The sequence below is a fragment of the Ciconia boyciana genome, chromosome 27, assembly GCF_034638445.1.
Source record: "Ciconia boyciana chromosome 27, ASM3463844v1, whole genome shotgun sequence".
In the NCBI taxonomy this organism is placed as follows: Eukaryota; Metazoa; Chordata; class Aves; order Ciconiiformes; family Ciconiidae; genus Ciconia; species Ciconia boyciana.
The window spans coordinates 821,726-836,231 of NC_132960.1; the positions used below are offsets into that span (position 1 = coordinate 821,726).

The 14,506-nt window shown below is 72.3% G+C and overlaps 2 protein-coding genes across 2 annotated transcripts; both read right to left on the bottom strand.

Moving 5' to 3' along the window:
- Window positions 1-1,617: 1,617 nt before the first annotated feature.
- PRPH (peripherin) lies at window positions 1,618-5,523 on the bottom strand. The gene is made up of 9 exons (XM_072847075.1): window positions 5,159-5,523; window positions 4,036-4,096; window positions 3,700-3,795; window positions 3,461-3,622; window positions 3,264-3,389; window positions 2,960-3,180; window positions 2,513-2,562; window positions 2,295-2,371; window positions 1,618-2,199 (listed from the first exon to the last, which is right to left on the bottom strand). Exons 1-9 carry the CDS (start codon window positions 5,521-5,523, stop codon window positions 2,152-2,154), a joined length of 1,206 nt encoding a protein of 401 aa, XP_072703176.1. The 3' UTR covers window positions 1,618-2,151.
- A 1,385-nt stretch (window positions 5,524-6,908) lies between these two features.
- On the bottom strand, window positions 6,909-10,181 carry LOC140644487 (tubulin alpha-1C chain). Its single transcript, XM_072847358.1, has 4 exons — window positions 10,051-10,181; window positions 8,835-9,057; window positions 8,583-8,731; window positions 6,909-7,941 (listed from the first exon to the last, which is right to left on the bottom strand). Exons 1-4 carry the CDS (start codon window positions 10,051-10,053, stop codon window positions 6,967-6,969), a joined length of 1,350 nt encoding a protein of 449 aa, XP_072703459.1. The 5' UTR covers window positions 10,054-10,181; the 3' UTR covers window positions 6,909-6,966.
- Window positions 10,182-14,506: the final 4,325 nt, after the last annotated feature.

Consider the following 14,506-nt stretch of genomic DNA (forward strand, 5'->3'; position numbering starts at 1 on the left):
TCCTGAGGGACCCCCGGCCCCAGGGTCACCCCCAGCCCCAAGAGACCCCCCTCAGCACCGCGGGTGCCTGGGGAGACACGGGGAAGAGCCGGTGCCACCACCTCGGGGTCCCACTGGCCCTTGTCCCCCTAAAGTCTTGCACCACGCTCTTCTCCTGGGGGGAGTCCCCACAGCCAGGGCAGGCAGGGGCCCCCCACTCCCCTGAGCCCTTGGGGGGGGACAGGGGGCCCAGAAGGGCTCCGCATCCCCCGGCACTCACCCGGGGCATGGCCGCATCCTCGGTGTCAGCAGGCTCAGGGCCGGAGGGACGGGGTCGCTTTCCACGGCAGGAGGGTCTGGAGGTGACACCACCACCAGTGGGGGGGTTGGACCTGGACCCCCCCGGGACCCCCGAGCTGTCACCTACCTGCTGGGCAGCCGCCCCATGGCTGCAGGGGACAGGCATGCGGAAGAATTTCGGGGGGTTGCTGAACACCCCAAAGCGTTGTGGGGGTGGGAGGGAAGAGTGGGACCGGGGCTGGGAGGGGGGGCAAAGCCAAGGAGAGGACCCAGGCATCCGGATGCCCCCCCCATACAAACTGCTGGCCGGGTGACAGGCACACAGCGGGCGAAGCCAGCGCTGGGGGTGCTGGTGGCTCCAGAGGTCTCGATGCCTGCAGGGAGGGGGAGAAGGGGGGCCCTGAGCGCCGGCACGGCCCCCCCCGCTGTTGGGGAGCAGTCAGGAGGGGAGGGCACACGCACCCAGGGTGCTGCTCTCGGGGGGGCAGCCCCACTCTCCTGGCTATGGAGGGAACAGGGTGGCAGTGCCTGGGCACCCCCAGAGTGGGTTGGGGGGGTCCCTGTGCCGCCCGGATCGCTCCTGGCTGGGGGGGGCTGAGGTGGCATGCCGGGTGGGCACCCTGCGGGCCTGGGAGAGCTTGCCCCCTGCCCCCCCTGGGGAGGGATGGAGGTCAGCGTGGCTGCGTCTGGCCTGAGGTCACTCTCGGGGGGGGAAAGGGGGGCACAGTTGGGGGTTGTCACGGTTACAGGGGGCACTGCCGGTGGGGGGCTCCGGACACCCGAGTCCCACGGTGGGGTGCTCTCACCTGCCTTCACCCCTCACGCAGGACCCCAGCCCGTGGGCACGGTGCTGCAGGAGATAGAAGGGCGCGTCAGCGGGGGGGGCTGGCTGGGCGGGGGGGGTCGGGGCTGTGGCCAGTGCAACACTGGTCAACCCCCCATATTTCGGCTGGCGCTGAGCAGCGCTGGCACGGCATCAAGGGCAGCTCCAGCTCCGTGCCTCCCGCTGCCCCAGCAAGGGGGACTGGGGGCGGGGGTCATCCAGCCCTCAGCGGGCAGGGAAAAGCCGGGGGAGGGGGGCTTCAGCATCCCTTGAGCCCCCACCTGCAGGCCACATTCCCACCATCCCCGGCCGGCTCCTGCGCAGCGCCGTAGCGGGTGCCCCCACCCTGTGCGTGCATCCCCCGGGCCAGGGTGCATCCTCCAGGCCCGGCCCCCACCCGAGGCGCTGGGCCCCCCCAGCCCTGCAGCCCCTCACCCCCAGCTGGCTTCGTGCAATACCGGGCACCCCCGCCAGCTCCCCCCCCCGCCCACAGCCGACACGAGTGACGCAGCCCCATCCTCGCCACAGCCTTTATTTGCCGCTCAAGCAGGATGGGGACAGTGGGGGGCGGCCCCCAGAGCCCCCCCCAGCCAGGCCCTGCACCCCTGCCCACCCTGAGGGCCCAGGGCCGGGGGGAGCCGGGGCCAAGGCAGGGTAGGGGCAGGGCAGAGACCCCGGGAGGGGACAGTGCCTGGGGACCACCGGAGCCCGCAAACCCCGGGGACAGCCGGTGCCACCTCCGTCGGCGGGAGGGGAGTCGGGACCCCCCCGGGGCCGGGGGGGGGGAGATGTTTGATAAACGTTAAATACAACGGAGGTTCCGGCAGGGAGAAAAATAAAGAGGCGATAAATAGCAATAAATAGAGGGGGGGACACACAAGGCACCGGGATGTGCCGCAGCATCGCGGCACGGTGCTGGCAGCGGGGATGGGGTGGGGGGCAGCCAGCCCCGCCCTCTGCTCCCCGGCCCCCACAAGGGCACAGCGGGGTCTGGCAAAACCCCCCCCAGCCACCACAGGATGGGGGCCAGCGTGGTTGTGTCCTCTCCGTCACTTCCCTGGTTCCGCCCGCTCCTTGTGCGACTCCGTCACCACCTGCTGTGGGGGGAGAAGGTGGGGGTCAGCCCCATGGCGGGGTCGGCCCCCCCCAGGCAGGCCCCCCCCCCCCCCCGCCTGCAGCCCCCAGCCCTCACCTGCCCATCCCTCATCTCGATGGTTTTGGTGAGCACCATCCTCCGCGCCGGGCTCTCCGCAGGCTGCGGCTCCAGCACTGGGGCACAGAGAGGCCGTCAGCCCCCCCTTTGCCCCCCCGGGGTGCAGGTGGGTGTGAGGCCACCCCAGACAGGGGCACAGGGACCCACCTGCACCCCATCGGGGTGTCTGCCCCAACCCCTGCCCCCCCGCCCCTCACCTGAGCTCCTCATGTTGAAGGAGGCGGCAGGGTACAGGGGGACGGTGATCCTGGGGGGGGGAGAGAGGGGTGAGGGGGGGTCTGGGGCTCCCGGGCATCGCTGGTGACCCTCACCCTTCCACGCCATTGAGTCAGTGACCCACGTCACGGTTAAGCTGTGCCGGGCCGGCGGTAGGCTGTGCCCGTGGTCTGCCGGGCCGGTGGCAGGAGAGGAGCCGGTGGCAGGTCCTCCACCGTCCCCTGGCCTTGCCTTTATCTCGGCAGCACGAAGCTCCCATGGGAACTTTCTGTTTGCCCACAGAATCGGTGCCCAGAGCTGCCTCCTGGCAAGAAAATCCCGTAACAACCGGGGTGACCCTGTCCCCCGGCCGGACCCTGCACCCCGGCAGTGACGGGGACGTCAGGCTGCGTGTGCCAGCCTCCCCTCGCAGGGCAGAGCAGCCTCACCGGCTCTCCTCGCCCTCCAGCAGCTTGCGGTACGTGGCGATCTCGATGTCCAGGGCCATCTTGACGTTGAGCAGGTCCTGGTACTCGCGCAGGTGCCGCGCCATCTCCTCCTTCATCTGCTGGATCTCCTGCTCCAGCCGCCCCACCACGTCCTGGTAGCTCCCGATCTCCTCCCCAAACTCGTCCTCCATCTCCCGCATCTGCCGCTGCAGCGCCTCGTTCTGCGAGGGGAGAAGGGGCCGTGTGGGGCTGGGGCGGGGGCCCAGTGCCTGCACCCCCCCTGGACACCCCCCCCAGCTCTCACCATGCCCTTCAGCCCATCCACCTCGCAGGTGAGGCTCTGGATCTGCCGCCGGGACTCGTTCATCTCCTGCTTGGCCAGCCGCAGCGCCTCGTGGTTGCGGTTGGCTGCGTCCGAGAGGTCGGCGAACTGCGGGGGCCGGGGGAGTCAGGGATGCCGGGACGCCCCAGCCCCCCCACGGCCCCCCCAGCCCCGGATACCTTCGACTTGTACCACTCCTCGGCTTCCTGCAGGTTCTTCACGGCGATGCTCTCGTACTGGGTGCGGATGTCCCGCAGCGCGGCCGTCAGATCCGGCTTGCAGACCTCCACCTCCGCCAGCGCCGCCGGACTCGGGGCGCTCCCCTCCAGGTCCCGCAGCTCCTGCGTGGGCACACGGGCCGTCACGCCGCGGCACACGGACCCGACCCGCTCCCTCCCACCCGGCCTTGGCCCCCCACCTCCTCATGCAGCTTCTTGAGGAAGCCAATCTCGTCCATCAGCAGCTCGACCTTGCGCTCCAGCTCCAGGCGGGACAGCGTGGCATCGTCCACGTCCTGCGGGGAGAGGCCGGGCCGAGCTGTGGGGCAGCGTGGAGGAGACGGGACCCCCCCGGGTCCCCCCTGGAGCGGTGCGGGATGGGGAGCGCCTGGTGCACGGGGCATCGCCGGGGCCTTTGCACGTGTGGGCAGCCGGGTCGGGGCCGTGCATAGGGCAGGGGCATCACCGGCGTGCACCGCACGGGGGGTGGGGGGAACGGGCACTGCACGGGGGGTCGGGCCCCCCAGCCCCCTCACCTTGCGGAACAGCACCAGGTTCTTCTCTGCATCCTCCCGCTTCTGCGTCTCGTCCTCCAGCCTGGGGAGAACAGGGGTGAGAAGGGGTGTGCCCTGCTGCAGCCCCCGACACGCTGCAGGCACACGGGTGGAGGAGGAGGAGCCCCCCAGGCCTGAGCCACCCCCCCCTCGCAGCCCCCGAGGGCCTGGGCTGGCCCCAGCCCCGGGAAAGGGCAGCCCTGGGGTGTCCCTGTCCCTGCACAGCCAGGGCAGGGCCAACCCCTCCCGCAGGACCCCCAGATCCTGGGGGACCCCACCCGGGCCCTGTCACACCGCCCCGGGGCAGGGCCGGGACCCCACTGCAGCCCCCCAGGGCCCCTCACCGGGACACGCTCCGCCCTGGAGGGTCCAGCCCTGCCCCGGCCCCATCTCCCCCCAGCGCTCGTCCCAGTCGGCTCCCAGTAGCCCCCACCCCGCCATGCCCCTCCCAGTGCCCCGCCCTTCCGCAGAGCCCGGCTCTCCCAGTCCCTCCCAGTCCCCACCCGGGTCCCTCCCCAGCGCCCCGCCCCTCCCAGCGCCCCCCCGTCCATCCCCGGTGCTTTCTCCAGCGTCTGCCGGGCGCATCCCCGGCCCCCTCCCCAGTGCACCCGGGGCATCCCCCGGGCCCCTCCCCAACGTCCCCGGTGCCTCCCCCACCCCCGCCCCGCTCCCTCCCCAGGGCATCCCCCATCCCGGTGCATCCCCATCCCGTCTCCACCACCCCAGCGTTCCCCGGTGCGTCCCCCGGTCCCTGTCAACCCCACACCGCCCAGTGCAACCCCTGTCCCCAGCCCGGTGCATCCCCCGGTTCCCATCCCATCCACGGCCGGTCCCTCTCCGGTGCATCCCCCGGTCCCCGTCACCCCAGCGTCCCCCGGTGCACTCCCCATCCCCACCCCGGCGCATCCCCCATCCCGGCGCACCCCCGGTCCCCACGCCGGCGCATCCCGCGGTGCACCCCGCATCCCCCTGCCCCCCGTCCCGGTGCATCCCCGGTCCCCGTCACCCCAGCGTCCCCCGGTGCACTCCCCATCCCCACCCCGGCGCACCCCGCATCCCCTGCGCCCCCATCCCGGCGCATCCCCCGCTCCCGCCGCCCACCCACCGCTGCCGCAGGGCCGCCAGGTCGGCGGCCAGCCCGTCTCGCTCGGCCTGGAGCCGGTCGCGGTCCCGGCCGAGGCACCGCAGCCGCTCCCGCAGCCCCCGCAGCTCCCCCTGCACCAGCCCGGCGGCGCGGGGCGCGGTGGCGGCGGCGGCGCGGCCCAGGGCGGCTCGCAGGGCCCCGTTCTGCCGCTCCAGCGCCCGCACCCGCTCCAGGAAAGCGGCGAAGCGATCGTTCAGCGCCGCCAGTTCCTCCCGCTCCGCGTCCCGCGCCGCCGCCGCCGCCGCCAGCCGCCCCGGAGCCACGGTGAGGGGCGGCGGCGCCCCGAGGGCGCGGCGCGGGAGGGGGGCGCGGCTGCTACGGCTCATGGCGGTACCGGGAGGGCGGCGGCCGGCGGTACCGGCTGTTTATAGCGGGCGGCGGCTCCGCCCCGCCGGGGGGACCCGGGGGTGCGGGCTTGAGGGGAGGGGTCTCCCGGTCGGGGGAGGACCGGGGCTGCGGGTGTCCTCTCGGGGGCCGGGAGTGGCCGGGGACACCCCTCGGGATGCGGGACAGGAGCTGCGGGGCAGGGGGCTGCCGGCGTTCCCCCTCGGGGGTGGCCGGGGACCCCACTCGGGATGCAGGGCAGGGGGCTGCGGGATGGGGGGCTGCAGGGCCCCCCCTCGGGATGCAGGGTGGGGGACTGTAGGGTCCCCCCTCGGGGGTGCAGGCAGAGAAGTGGTGGGGAGAGGGGCCGGGGGTACCCCGGGGACACAGACCCCCACTCGGGCAGAGGGAGAGGGGCCGGGCAGCAGCGGGTGTCCCCCTGCCAGGGTGCAGGAGAGGCGCTGGGGGACCCCGTGGGGTGCAGGGCAGTACCGGGGGGTTATGTGGTCCGCCTCCAAGCAGCATGGGGAGAGGGGGGGTGCAGACCCCCCCACTGGCATGTAGAGAGGGGCTGGGGGCTGCAGGGTGGGCCCCATCCTCGACCCCTCAGCAGAGCCCCCATCACAGCTGGGTCCCATCCTGCCCGGGGTGCTCAGCCCCTCGGAGCACACAATACAGGCCCTGCCCATCCCAGCACCCAGGGAGAGGGGCCCTGTCATGTGTCCCCCCCCCCATTTTGGAGGGACAGCCGTGACTCGGCTCTACCAGAGCCGCCATGTGCAGGGGCAGCGCTGGACAACGGGCTCAGCCCCCCCACCCCCCCCTCCGCGAGGGTGGTGCTTATGGGAAGGGGTCAGTGCCCTGCCCAGAGGCTGCAGGGGGGGGTCCCTCCCACCCAGGACCCCCCCCAGCTCCGCAGAGCACTGCGCAGAGCCCAGCTCCGTGCCAGGAGCAGCACGACACCACGTAGAGCCCGTCCGCACCAGCCCTGCCCAGGGCCGCATCCTGCCCGCGTGCCAGGGCCGGAGGGCAGCTGCTGGGGCAGGCGAGGACGGCCCTGGCACGGGAAGGGCACCCCAGCCAGCGGGGGGGCTGTTCCCAGGGGTCCTCACCCCACCTGGGGACCCATCCATGTGACAAGGAGCCCTGGGGACAATAGGGGGGGCATGAACCCCCCCCCCAGTACAGGCAGGCCAGCGGGGCGTAGCAAACTCGCAGCACAGGACCCAGCCAAGGACGCAGCCCCCCCCAGCCCAGCCCCTCTGCCAGCTGGCAGCAGGGCCAGGCAGCCAGCCCAGGCCAGCTCAGCCAGGACCCCCCCCCCCCAGGGACGTCCCCCCAGGTCACCGCGAGGCGGATTGTGCTGGGACAATAAACGAGGCAAGACTGGAAAGAGCAATTTTAATGAACAGCACCACAGTGTAACCGGCAGAAGAGACAAGGCACTAGTATTCCTCCCCCTCCTCCTCGCCCTCCACGCTGTCGGCCCCCACCTCCTCGTAATCCTTCTCCAGGGCGGCCATGTCCTCTCGGGCCTCCGAGAACTCCCCCTCCTCCATGCCCTCCCCCACGTACCAGTGCACGAACGCCCGCTTGGCGTACATCAGGTCAAACTTGTGGTCCAGGCGGGCCCAGGCCTCGGCGATGGCCGTGGTGTTGCTCAGCATGCACACGGCGCGCTGCACCTTGGCCAGGTCCCCCCCGGGCACCACCGTGGGCGGCTGGTAGTTGATGCCCACCTTGAAACCAGTGGGGCACCAGTCCACAAACTGGATGCTGCGCTTGGTCTTGATGGTGGCGATGGCGGCGTTGACATCCTTGGGCACCACGTCCCCGCGGTACAGCAGGCAGCACGCCATGTACTTGCCGTGCCGTGGGTCGCATTTCACCATCTGGTTGGCCGGCTCAAAGCAGGCGTTGGTGATCTCCGCCACTGTCAGCTGCTCGTGGTAAGCCTTCTCGGCCGAGATGACGGGGGCGTAGGTGGCCAGCGGGAAGTGGATGCGGGGGTACGGCACCAGGTTGGTCTGGAACTCCGTCAGGTCGACGTTCAGGGCCCCATCGAAGCGCAGGGAGGCCGTGATGGAGGACACGATCTGGCTGATGAGGCGGTTGAGGTTGGTGTAGGTGGGCCTCTCGATGTCCAGGTTGCGGCGGCAGATGTCGTAGATGGCCTCGTTGTCCACCATGAAGGCGCAGTCGGAGTGCTCCAGGGTGGTGTGGGTGGTGAGGATGGAGTTGTAGGGCTCCACCACGGCCGTGGAGACCTGCGGGGCCGGGTAGATGGAGAACTCCAGCTTGGACTTCTTGCCGTAGTCGACGGAGAGGCGCTCCATGAGCAGGGAGGTGAAGCCGGAGCCGGTGCCGCCCCCGAAGCTGTGGAAGACCAGGAAGCCCTGCAGCCCCGTGCACTGGTCAGCCTGGAAGAGGGGAGACAAGGGGGGGCATGTTTGGTCCGGGCAGCAGCAGAAGTTGCTCCTTCCTCTGGGACAGTCCCCAGCGGGGTCCGGAGCAGGTCAGCCATGGCTTCACACCCTCGTCCTCCCCAGACTGGGTGCAGCAGGAGCCACGCAAGCCTGTGGGCAGCCAGCTCAGCCTTTGATGTGCCAGGAGCTCCCCGAGCGGAGCCGGCGGCACAGCAGGTCCGGCCAGCCCGGTCCCAGCCCGGCGCCAGCCCCACCGTGGGAACCAGAGGTTCAAAGAGCTCGGGCAGCCACACCAGTCAAACCAGTGCTGCACCGGCACCCAAACCAGGGCTGCGCAGCCCCCCCCCTGCCCCAGGCATGGGGCTTCCCATCCTCCTCCCCGCAGCCGGGCTTGGCACCGGGCTGGGACAGGGCCGCGCTGGCCCTGGGGCAGGTATGTCCCATGTGGGCACTGGGGACGGCCCAGACCTGTCACCCACACCCTGGGGCAGCAGGTCCTCCCGGGGCAGCCCCACCTTCTGTCCCAAAGTGCTGACAGGGCAAGAAGGAGCTGCTGATCACCCCCCCCCCCCCCCCGGGGACCCAGCCACCCCCTGGGGACGGACCCACCCTGTCACACCCCATGGGATGCTCACCAGCTTGCGGATGCGGTCGAGGACCAGGTCGATGATCTCCTTCCCGATGGTGTAGTGCCCACGGGCGTAGTTGTTGGCCGCATCCTCCTTGCCCGTGATCAGCTGCTCGGGGTGGAAGAGCTGCCGGTACGTCCCCGTGCGCACCTCGTCTGCGGGGAGAGCCCGCCCGCCCCGTTAGCGCCCGCACCCCACTAACACCGGGCACCCCCTTCGCACCGGCCACCCCGCAGCCCCACGGCCCCCCGCGCTCACCGATCACCGTGGGCTCCAGGTCCACGAAGACGGCCCGCGGCACGTGCTTGCCGGCCCCCGTCTCGCTGAAGAAGGTGTTGAAGGAGTCGTCCCCCCCGCCGATGGTCTTGTCGCTGGGCATCTGCCCGTCGGGCTGGATGCCGTGCTCCAGGCAGTACAGCTCCCAGCAGGCGTTGCCGATCTGCACGCCCGCTTGGCCCACGTGGATGGAGATGCACTCGCGCTGGGGGGGCACAGGGGGGGCTCGGGCTCAGCTGGGGGCACCCCCACCCTAACACCGGTTGGAGCCGTTCACCCCCCACTACCCCAGAGCCAGGAGTTGGGGTTCCCCGGGGTTACTCCCAGTCCCCTCCATTCCCAGCCCCCTCCACCGGGACAGGGACAACCTCGGTGCCCTCCCGCAGGGCTGCCCGTCACCCCTCCCGGTTCGGGTGCCCCCCCCGGGACCCACGGAAGGGGGAATCCCACCTTCCTCCGCCGGCGCTTGCACAACCCGGCCCCCGCCCTTCCCCGTCAGCGCCAGCCCTGACCCACGGGGATGGGCGCCCGGCCGGCAGCCGGCTCCACTCGGGGCACGACCAAACCCCGGGGCCCGGGAGGAGTTTCCCCCGTCCCGGCCGCTGCTGGTGGTGCCCGGGCCGGGGGGAGAGCAGGGGCTGCCCCCGCCATCGCCCCACGCTGCCGTGACTCATCCCACCCGTGCTCCCTGTCCCCAGGGAGAGGGCGGCAGCGGGCTCCCCCCGGCTCCCCCACGCCCCCCTCGGGGCAGGTTCCCCTCCTGGCTCGGGGAGCTCCAGGGGCGGCCGGGGGGGCTGTGGGGACGTACCCGGGACCTGCGTGGGAGTCCGGGCCACGCAGTGCACCCCGGCGTGGCCTCACCCGGAGGAGCAAGGAGCCCGGGGGGGGGGGGATCGGCACGGCTCCAGCCCCCCACACCGGGGTGACACGGGGCCCCGCGTGTGTGTCCCCCCCCCCACCTCAGGCCCTGCCCGAGGGCGTGCAAGTGCTCGGGCAGCCCCAACCCCACGGGGTGTCCCGGACACGCGAGGAGCCTTCACCCCTCTGGATTGCAGCCCCACGAGCTGCCCTGGACACGGGGGGACCCGCCACCCCCCCTACCCCTCAGCCCCACGCGCTGCCCGGGGGGGTCCCACACTCCCCCGGCCCACGGGGCGGTGTCCCCACGGCGCGGTGTCCCCACGGCCCCGGCCCTCACCATGGCCGCTCACTGCCCGAACCGTTACGGAGCCGCTGATGAGGGAGGCGAGGGGCACCGGGCGGGGGCCCCCCCCTCATATACCCGGGAGGGGGCGGGGCCTCTTGCGGGGGCGGGGCGTGATGGGCGGGGCACCGCCTTTTCCCCCGCCCCTCCGGGACTACGCTGCCCCGCCAGCCACGCCCTGCCCGCCCGCCACGCCCTCGCCGCCCCGCCTCGATTCCGATTGGCCGGTTCGAAAGTCGGCGAGGGTTGCGTAGGCGGTGACGTCGGGAGAGTGGAATGCGGAGGGCGGGAGGCGGGGCGAGGGGCGGGGCGTTGGGGCAGGAGGGGCGGGGCGGGGGGCAGGAGGGGCCGGAGGGCATTAGGGGCAGCGGGGCTGGGGGGGCATTGGGGTGGGGGGGGCTCAGCCGGGGGTAGGAGGGGGCCCTGCACCCCCCGGCCGCAGCCCCAGGCCCGGGCTCTGCCCAGGGAGCACCACGGCCCAGCCTGGGCTGGGGGCCACGGGGATCCAGCGGTCCCCGTCCCCGTCCCTGTCCCCATCCTTGTCCCCGTCCTTGTCCCCATCCCCGTCCCGTTCCCGTGGGAAGCCCCGCGGGCACCCGCCGCGCCGGCTCCCGCTCCCGGCCGCCGCCAGTGTTCCCCTGCCAGCCCCTGGGGCGGCTCCTGGGGGGAACCCACGCAGGGGCAGTTCCTGTGGGGCGGGGCGGGGGGGGTCACCCCACGCTCACCCCCGGGGAGCAGCACCCTGTCCTGCCCTGGGCCCCCTCCACCCTGCACTGGGGTGAGCGCGGGTTGGGGTCACTTCCCAGGGCCAGGTTTGGGGACAGCGTGGGGGCACGGGCAGCCCCGGAGACCCCCACGCTGGGCTTCGAACCCCCCCCCGTAGTGGGGTCACTCCCTTGGTGTGTGTCCCCTGGCAAAGGGACCCTGTCCCCATGCAGGACTGCTCTGCAGAGAGCTGAGGGTGGGGGGACCAGGATGTCCCCGAGGGACCAGCCACAGCGAAGCCCCCCCTGCCCCGGGGAGGCTCCTGGCATGGCCGAGAGCAGCGCGTCCCTGCGAGGCCACCGTGTCCCCCGTGTCCCCCTGGGGTCCCTGTCCCCCCCCACCCCAAGGCTGCACCCTGCACCCACTGCACAGCGCCATGCACAACGGCTGAGCCAGGACCCCAGGGCTCCCCTGGGCACCCCGGTGTCCCCCCACTCCCTGGGCAGCCCCCATGTGCCCCCCACTCCCTGGGTATCCCCTATGACCCCCCCACTCCCTGGGCACCCCGGTGTCCCCCACTCCCTGGGCAGCCCCCATGTGCCCCCACTCCCTGGGTATCCCCTATGACCCCCCACTCCCTGGGCACCCCGGTGTCCCCCACTCCCTGGGCAGCCCCCATGTCCCCCCACTCCCTGGGCATCTCCCACGTCCTCCCCACTCCTTGGGCACCCCCAGTGTCCCCCCACTCCCTGGGTATCCCCTATGACCTCCCCACTCCCTGGGCAGCCCCATGTCCCCCCACCCCTGGGCACCCCGATGTCCCCCAATCCCTCAGTGCTGGCACCCGCCTGGGGCCGGGGCAACCAGTGTCCCCGCGACACCCGCTCCTTGAGCCACCCATGCCACCGGAGCCCCCAAGACCCCCCCGGCTCCAGGGGCCTGCTGGGGGCCAGGAGGTGCTTTTGGGGGGCTGGGCAGAGCGGGGGCCCCCCCAGCAGTGGGGTGCCTCCCGCCTCGCCCCCGCCGCCGCCGCCGCCCCGCTCCTTTATTGCAGGCTTTGCCGCAATGCGGTGCTGCCCTGCAAGCGCAAGGAGGCTGCAGCCCCCTCCCCACGGCAGCGTGGCCGCAGCCCCCTGCACCCCGCGGCTGCCTCCCCTGCGCCCTGTCCTGCCCCTCGTGTCCCCCCCGGTGTCCCCCCTCCCCGGGGATGAGCCTCCCTTTTGTCGTGGCTCCCGCAGTGCCGGGAGGGAGCAGCTGGGGGGGGGGGGCGCACAGGGCACCCAGGCTGCGGGGGTACGCGGTGACACCCCCCCTGCTCCCTCCGATGGGGAAGGGGTCACCCGCTGCACCCAGCACCAAGGGTTGGGGGGTCCCTTGCCCTGCCCTTCAGAGGGGGGCTGCAGAGTTGGGCGCGGGCAGGGGTGGGTGCCACCGCCTCCGCCGTGCCCCTCCAGCCCCCCAGTCCCACCCCGAGCCCGCCGGGGGATGGCGGGGCCCGGCCGGTGCCCCCCGCTGCACCAGGGCCTCATCCTGCACCCCGGCGAGGAGCGGCCCCCACCCCCGAGCTGCCCTGTCTCTCCGTCTCGATGAACCCGTCGCATCGATGGTGGCGGGGAGGGACAGGGGGACAGAGCGGGCGCTCGCCTGCCGCATTCTGCGGGAAAACAGGTTAAAAATAGCAGCAGCGGGTGCCCCTGGGACGTTGCCCCCTCCCTGGGAGCCGCGGCAGCCCCCGATGGGGCCGAGACCCCCCGATCCCTGGGGACGGATGCGTCCCAGCCATGGGGTGTGAGGTCACCAGTGAGGGACCCCCCAGGAAGGGCCCAAACTGGGGGGCCTGGAAACCTCGGCCGTGCCACGGGCAGGGAGCCAGCGGCCGGGAAATCAGCCCACGCCGGGCTGTGCTGCCGGAGGGGAGCGGAGACGCCGGCTCTCGAAGCCCCCCGAGATGCCCAGCCCGGGGGGGGGGCAGCCATGGGCAGGGCTGGGGGCTCTGCGTGGCGGGGGGGGCCCCCGGTGGGGCCGACGGCCTGTCCTGCTCGGTGGTGCCGGGGCAGCGGACATGGCGGCGGGGGGGCAGCAACCGTCACCAGGAGCCACCGCGTTGCTACCAACAGTCAACACAGCCGGGAACTGCCGGGGGGGGCTGGGAGCTGGGCCAGACCCCCCCCCACTGGCACACGCTGGGGCTGGACATCGGAGGGGCCCCGGGGCTGCTGACCCCCATGGCAGGGCGCAGTGGGGCTGGGCGTTGGGGGACCCCGGGGTCTGTGTACCCCCCCCCGGCACGGCACAGCGGGGTCAGGCACTGGGGGGCCGCGGGGATGGTGCCCCCCGCCCCCGGCACAGCAGGGCCGGGCAGTGGGGGGACCCCAGCCCCGTCTCCCCACACCCCCCACGGCCAAGCCCCCAGAATGGATGTTGGGGAAGGGTAATATGGGGGGGGGGTCCCAGGCTGTCTCCTAGCAACCGGTCTCCTAGCAACCCCGCCACCATGGCCCGTTGCCTGGCAGCGGTCGGCGCGGGGACGAGTGGCCTTCCATACAGAAAGAGATGGGAAGGGGCGGGGGGGGGGACCCCGGCACCCAGGGCCCCTCACCCTGCACCCCGCATCGCCCGGGGGGGGCTGAGCCGCCCGCCGCCCCACGGTGCAGCACCCCCCGCCCACGGCTCGGGGGACGGGATGGGCGGTGACCCCCCCCCGGCCTCGAGAGGGGGTCCCCGAGGGGGGGTCTGCTGTGAGCCCCCCGCACCCCAGGCCCTGGGGACGCCGTGGGGATGCCCTGCCAGGCCCCACGCCGGGGCTGAGGGCTCCGGGCCGTGGGGAGACAAAGGCAGGAGATGTTTCCCCCACGAGGACAGACCCGGCGTGGGGCTGGGGGCTGGGGACTGAGCCGCTTTGGGGGGGCCAGGATCCCCCTAAACACCCGTTTGCAAGAAGGACCAGCCTGGTGGGAGCCGAATCTGCCCGAGCCCCTCCGCTCGCACAGCCAGGGCCCCCCGGTCCTTTGTTCTGGCGGGCGATGCCCAAATCCCGGCCCCTCTTTGTCTGCAGCCCCGGGGGACCCGAGCCCCGGCCCCTCCCTGCTCCCACCCCACTTCAGCAGCACCCCAAAAACACCGGGTCGGCAGAGCCTGAACAAAATCAGGAGGAATTGTTCAGCAAAAAAATAGAAGAAATAAAAGCTGGAAGAAAAAGAGGAAGAGGAGGAGAAAAAGGGGAAAAAGGAGTAGGAGAAAGAACAGGAGGAAGAAGAACAGGAAGACGGGGAGAAGTGGTTGGAGCCAGTGATCTTCAGGGTCTTTTCCAATCTAAATGCTTCAATGATTCTATGATTCTGTGACATGGGGCTGGCAGCAGGGACGTGGGGCTGGCGGTGGGGACATGGGGCTGGTAGCAGGGACATGGGGCTGGCGGTGGGGACGTGGGAACCTGAAGCTGCCCAGAAATCTGCATAATGTGGGAAATGCAGAGAAAAATGTGATTTCTCAGCAGGGGGGGGCCGTGCTGGCAGCTCCACCTGCGGCAGCTGGGGCCAGCCCTGCCCACGCATGGGGCGGGGGGTCACCCCTCTGCAGGGACTGAGCCCCCCAGAGCCCCCCGCCTCAGGGGGACAACCCCCCCGGCCCCCAGCCCCAGCCACTGTGGGCTTTGCAGGGACAAACGGGAGGAGGAACCCCGCAGGGCTGCAGGGCCGGTGGCTTGGGGGGGCCGTGCAGGGGCTGCAGCGGATGGAGGGGTGGC

Coding starts and splice junctions, on each gene's coding strand:
- PRPH (XM_072847075.1), bottom strand. CDS start 5,523: ATGAGCCGTAGCAGCCGCGCCCCCCTCCCGCGCCGCGCCCTCGGGGCG. Junction 3,390..3,460: donor AGGAGTGGTACAAGTCGAAG/GTATCCGGGGCT, acceptor CGGCCCCCGCAG/TTCGCCGACCTCTCGGACGC. Junction 3,181..3,263: donor TGGATGGGCTGAAGGGCATG/GTGAGAGCTGGG, acceptor CTCCCCTCGCAG/AACGAGGCGCTGCAGCGGCA.
- LOC140644487 (XM_072847358.1), bottom strand. Junction 8,732..8,834: donor CCTGGAGCCCACGGTGATCG/GTGAGCGCGGGG, acceptor CTCTCCCCGCAG/ACGAGGTGCGCACGGGGACG. Junction 7,942..8,582: donor TCGACCGCATCCGCAAGCTG/GTGAGCATCCCA, acceptor CCCCTCTTCCAG/GCTGACCAGTGCACGGGGCT.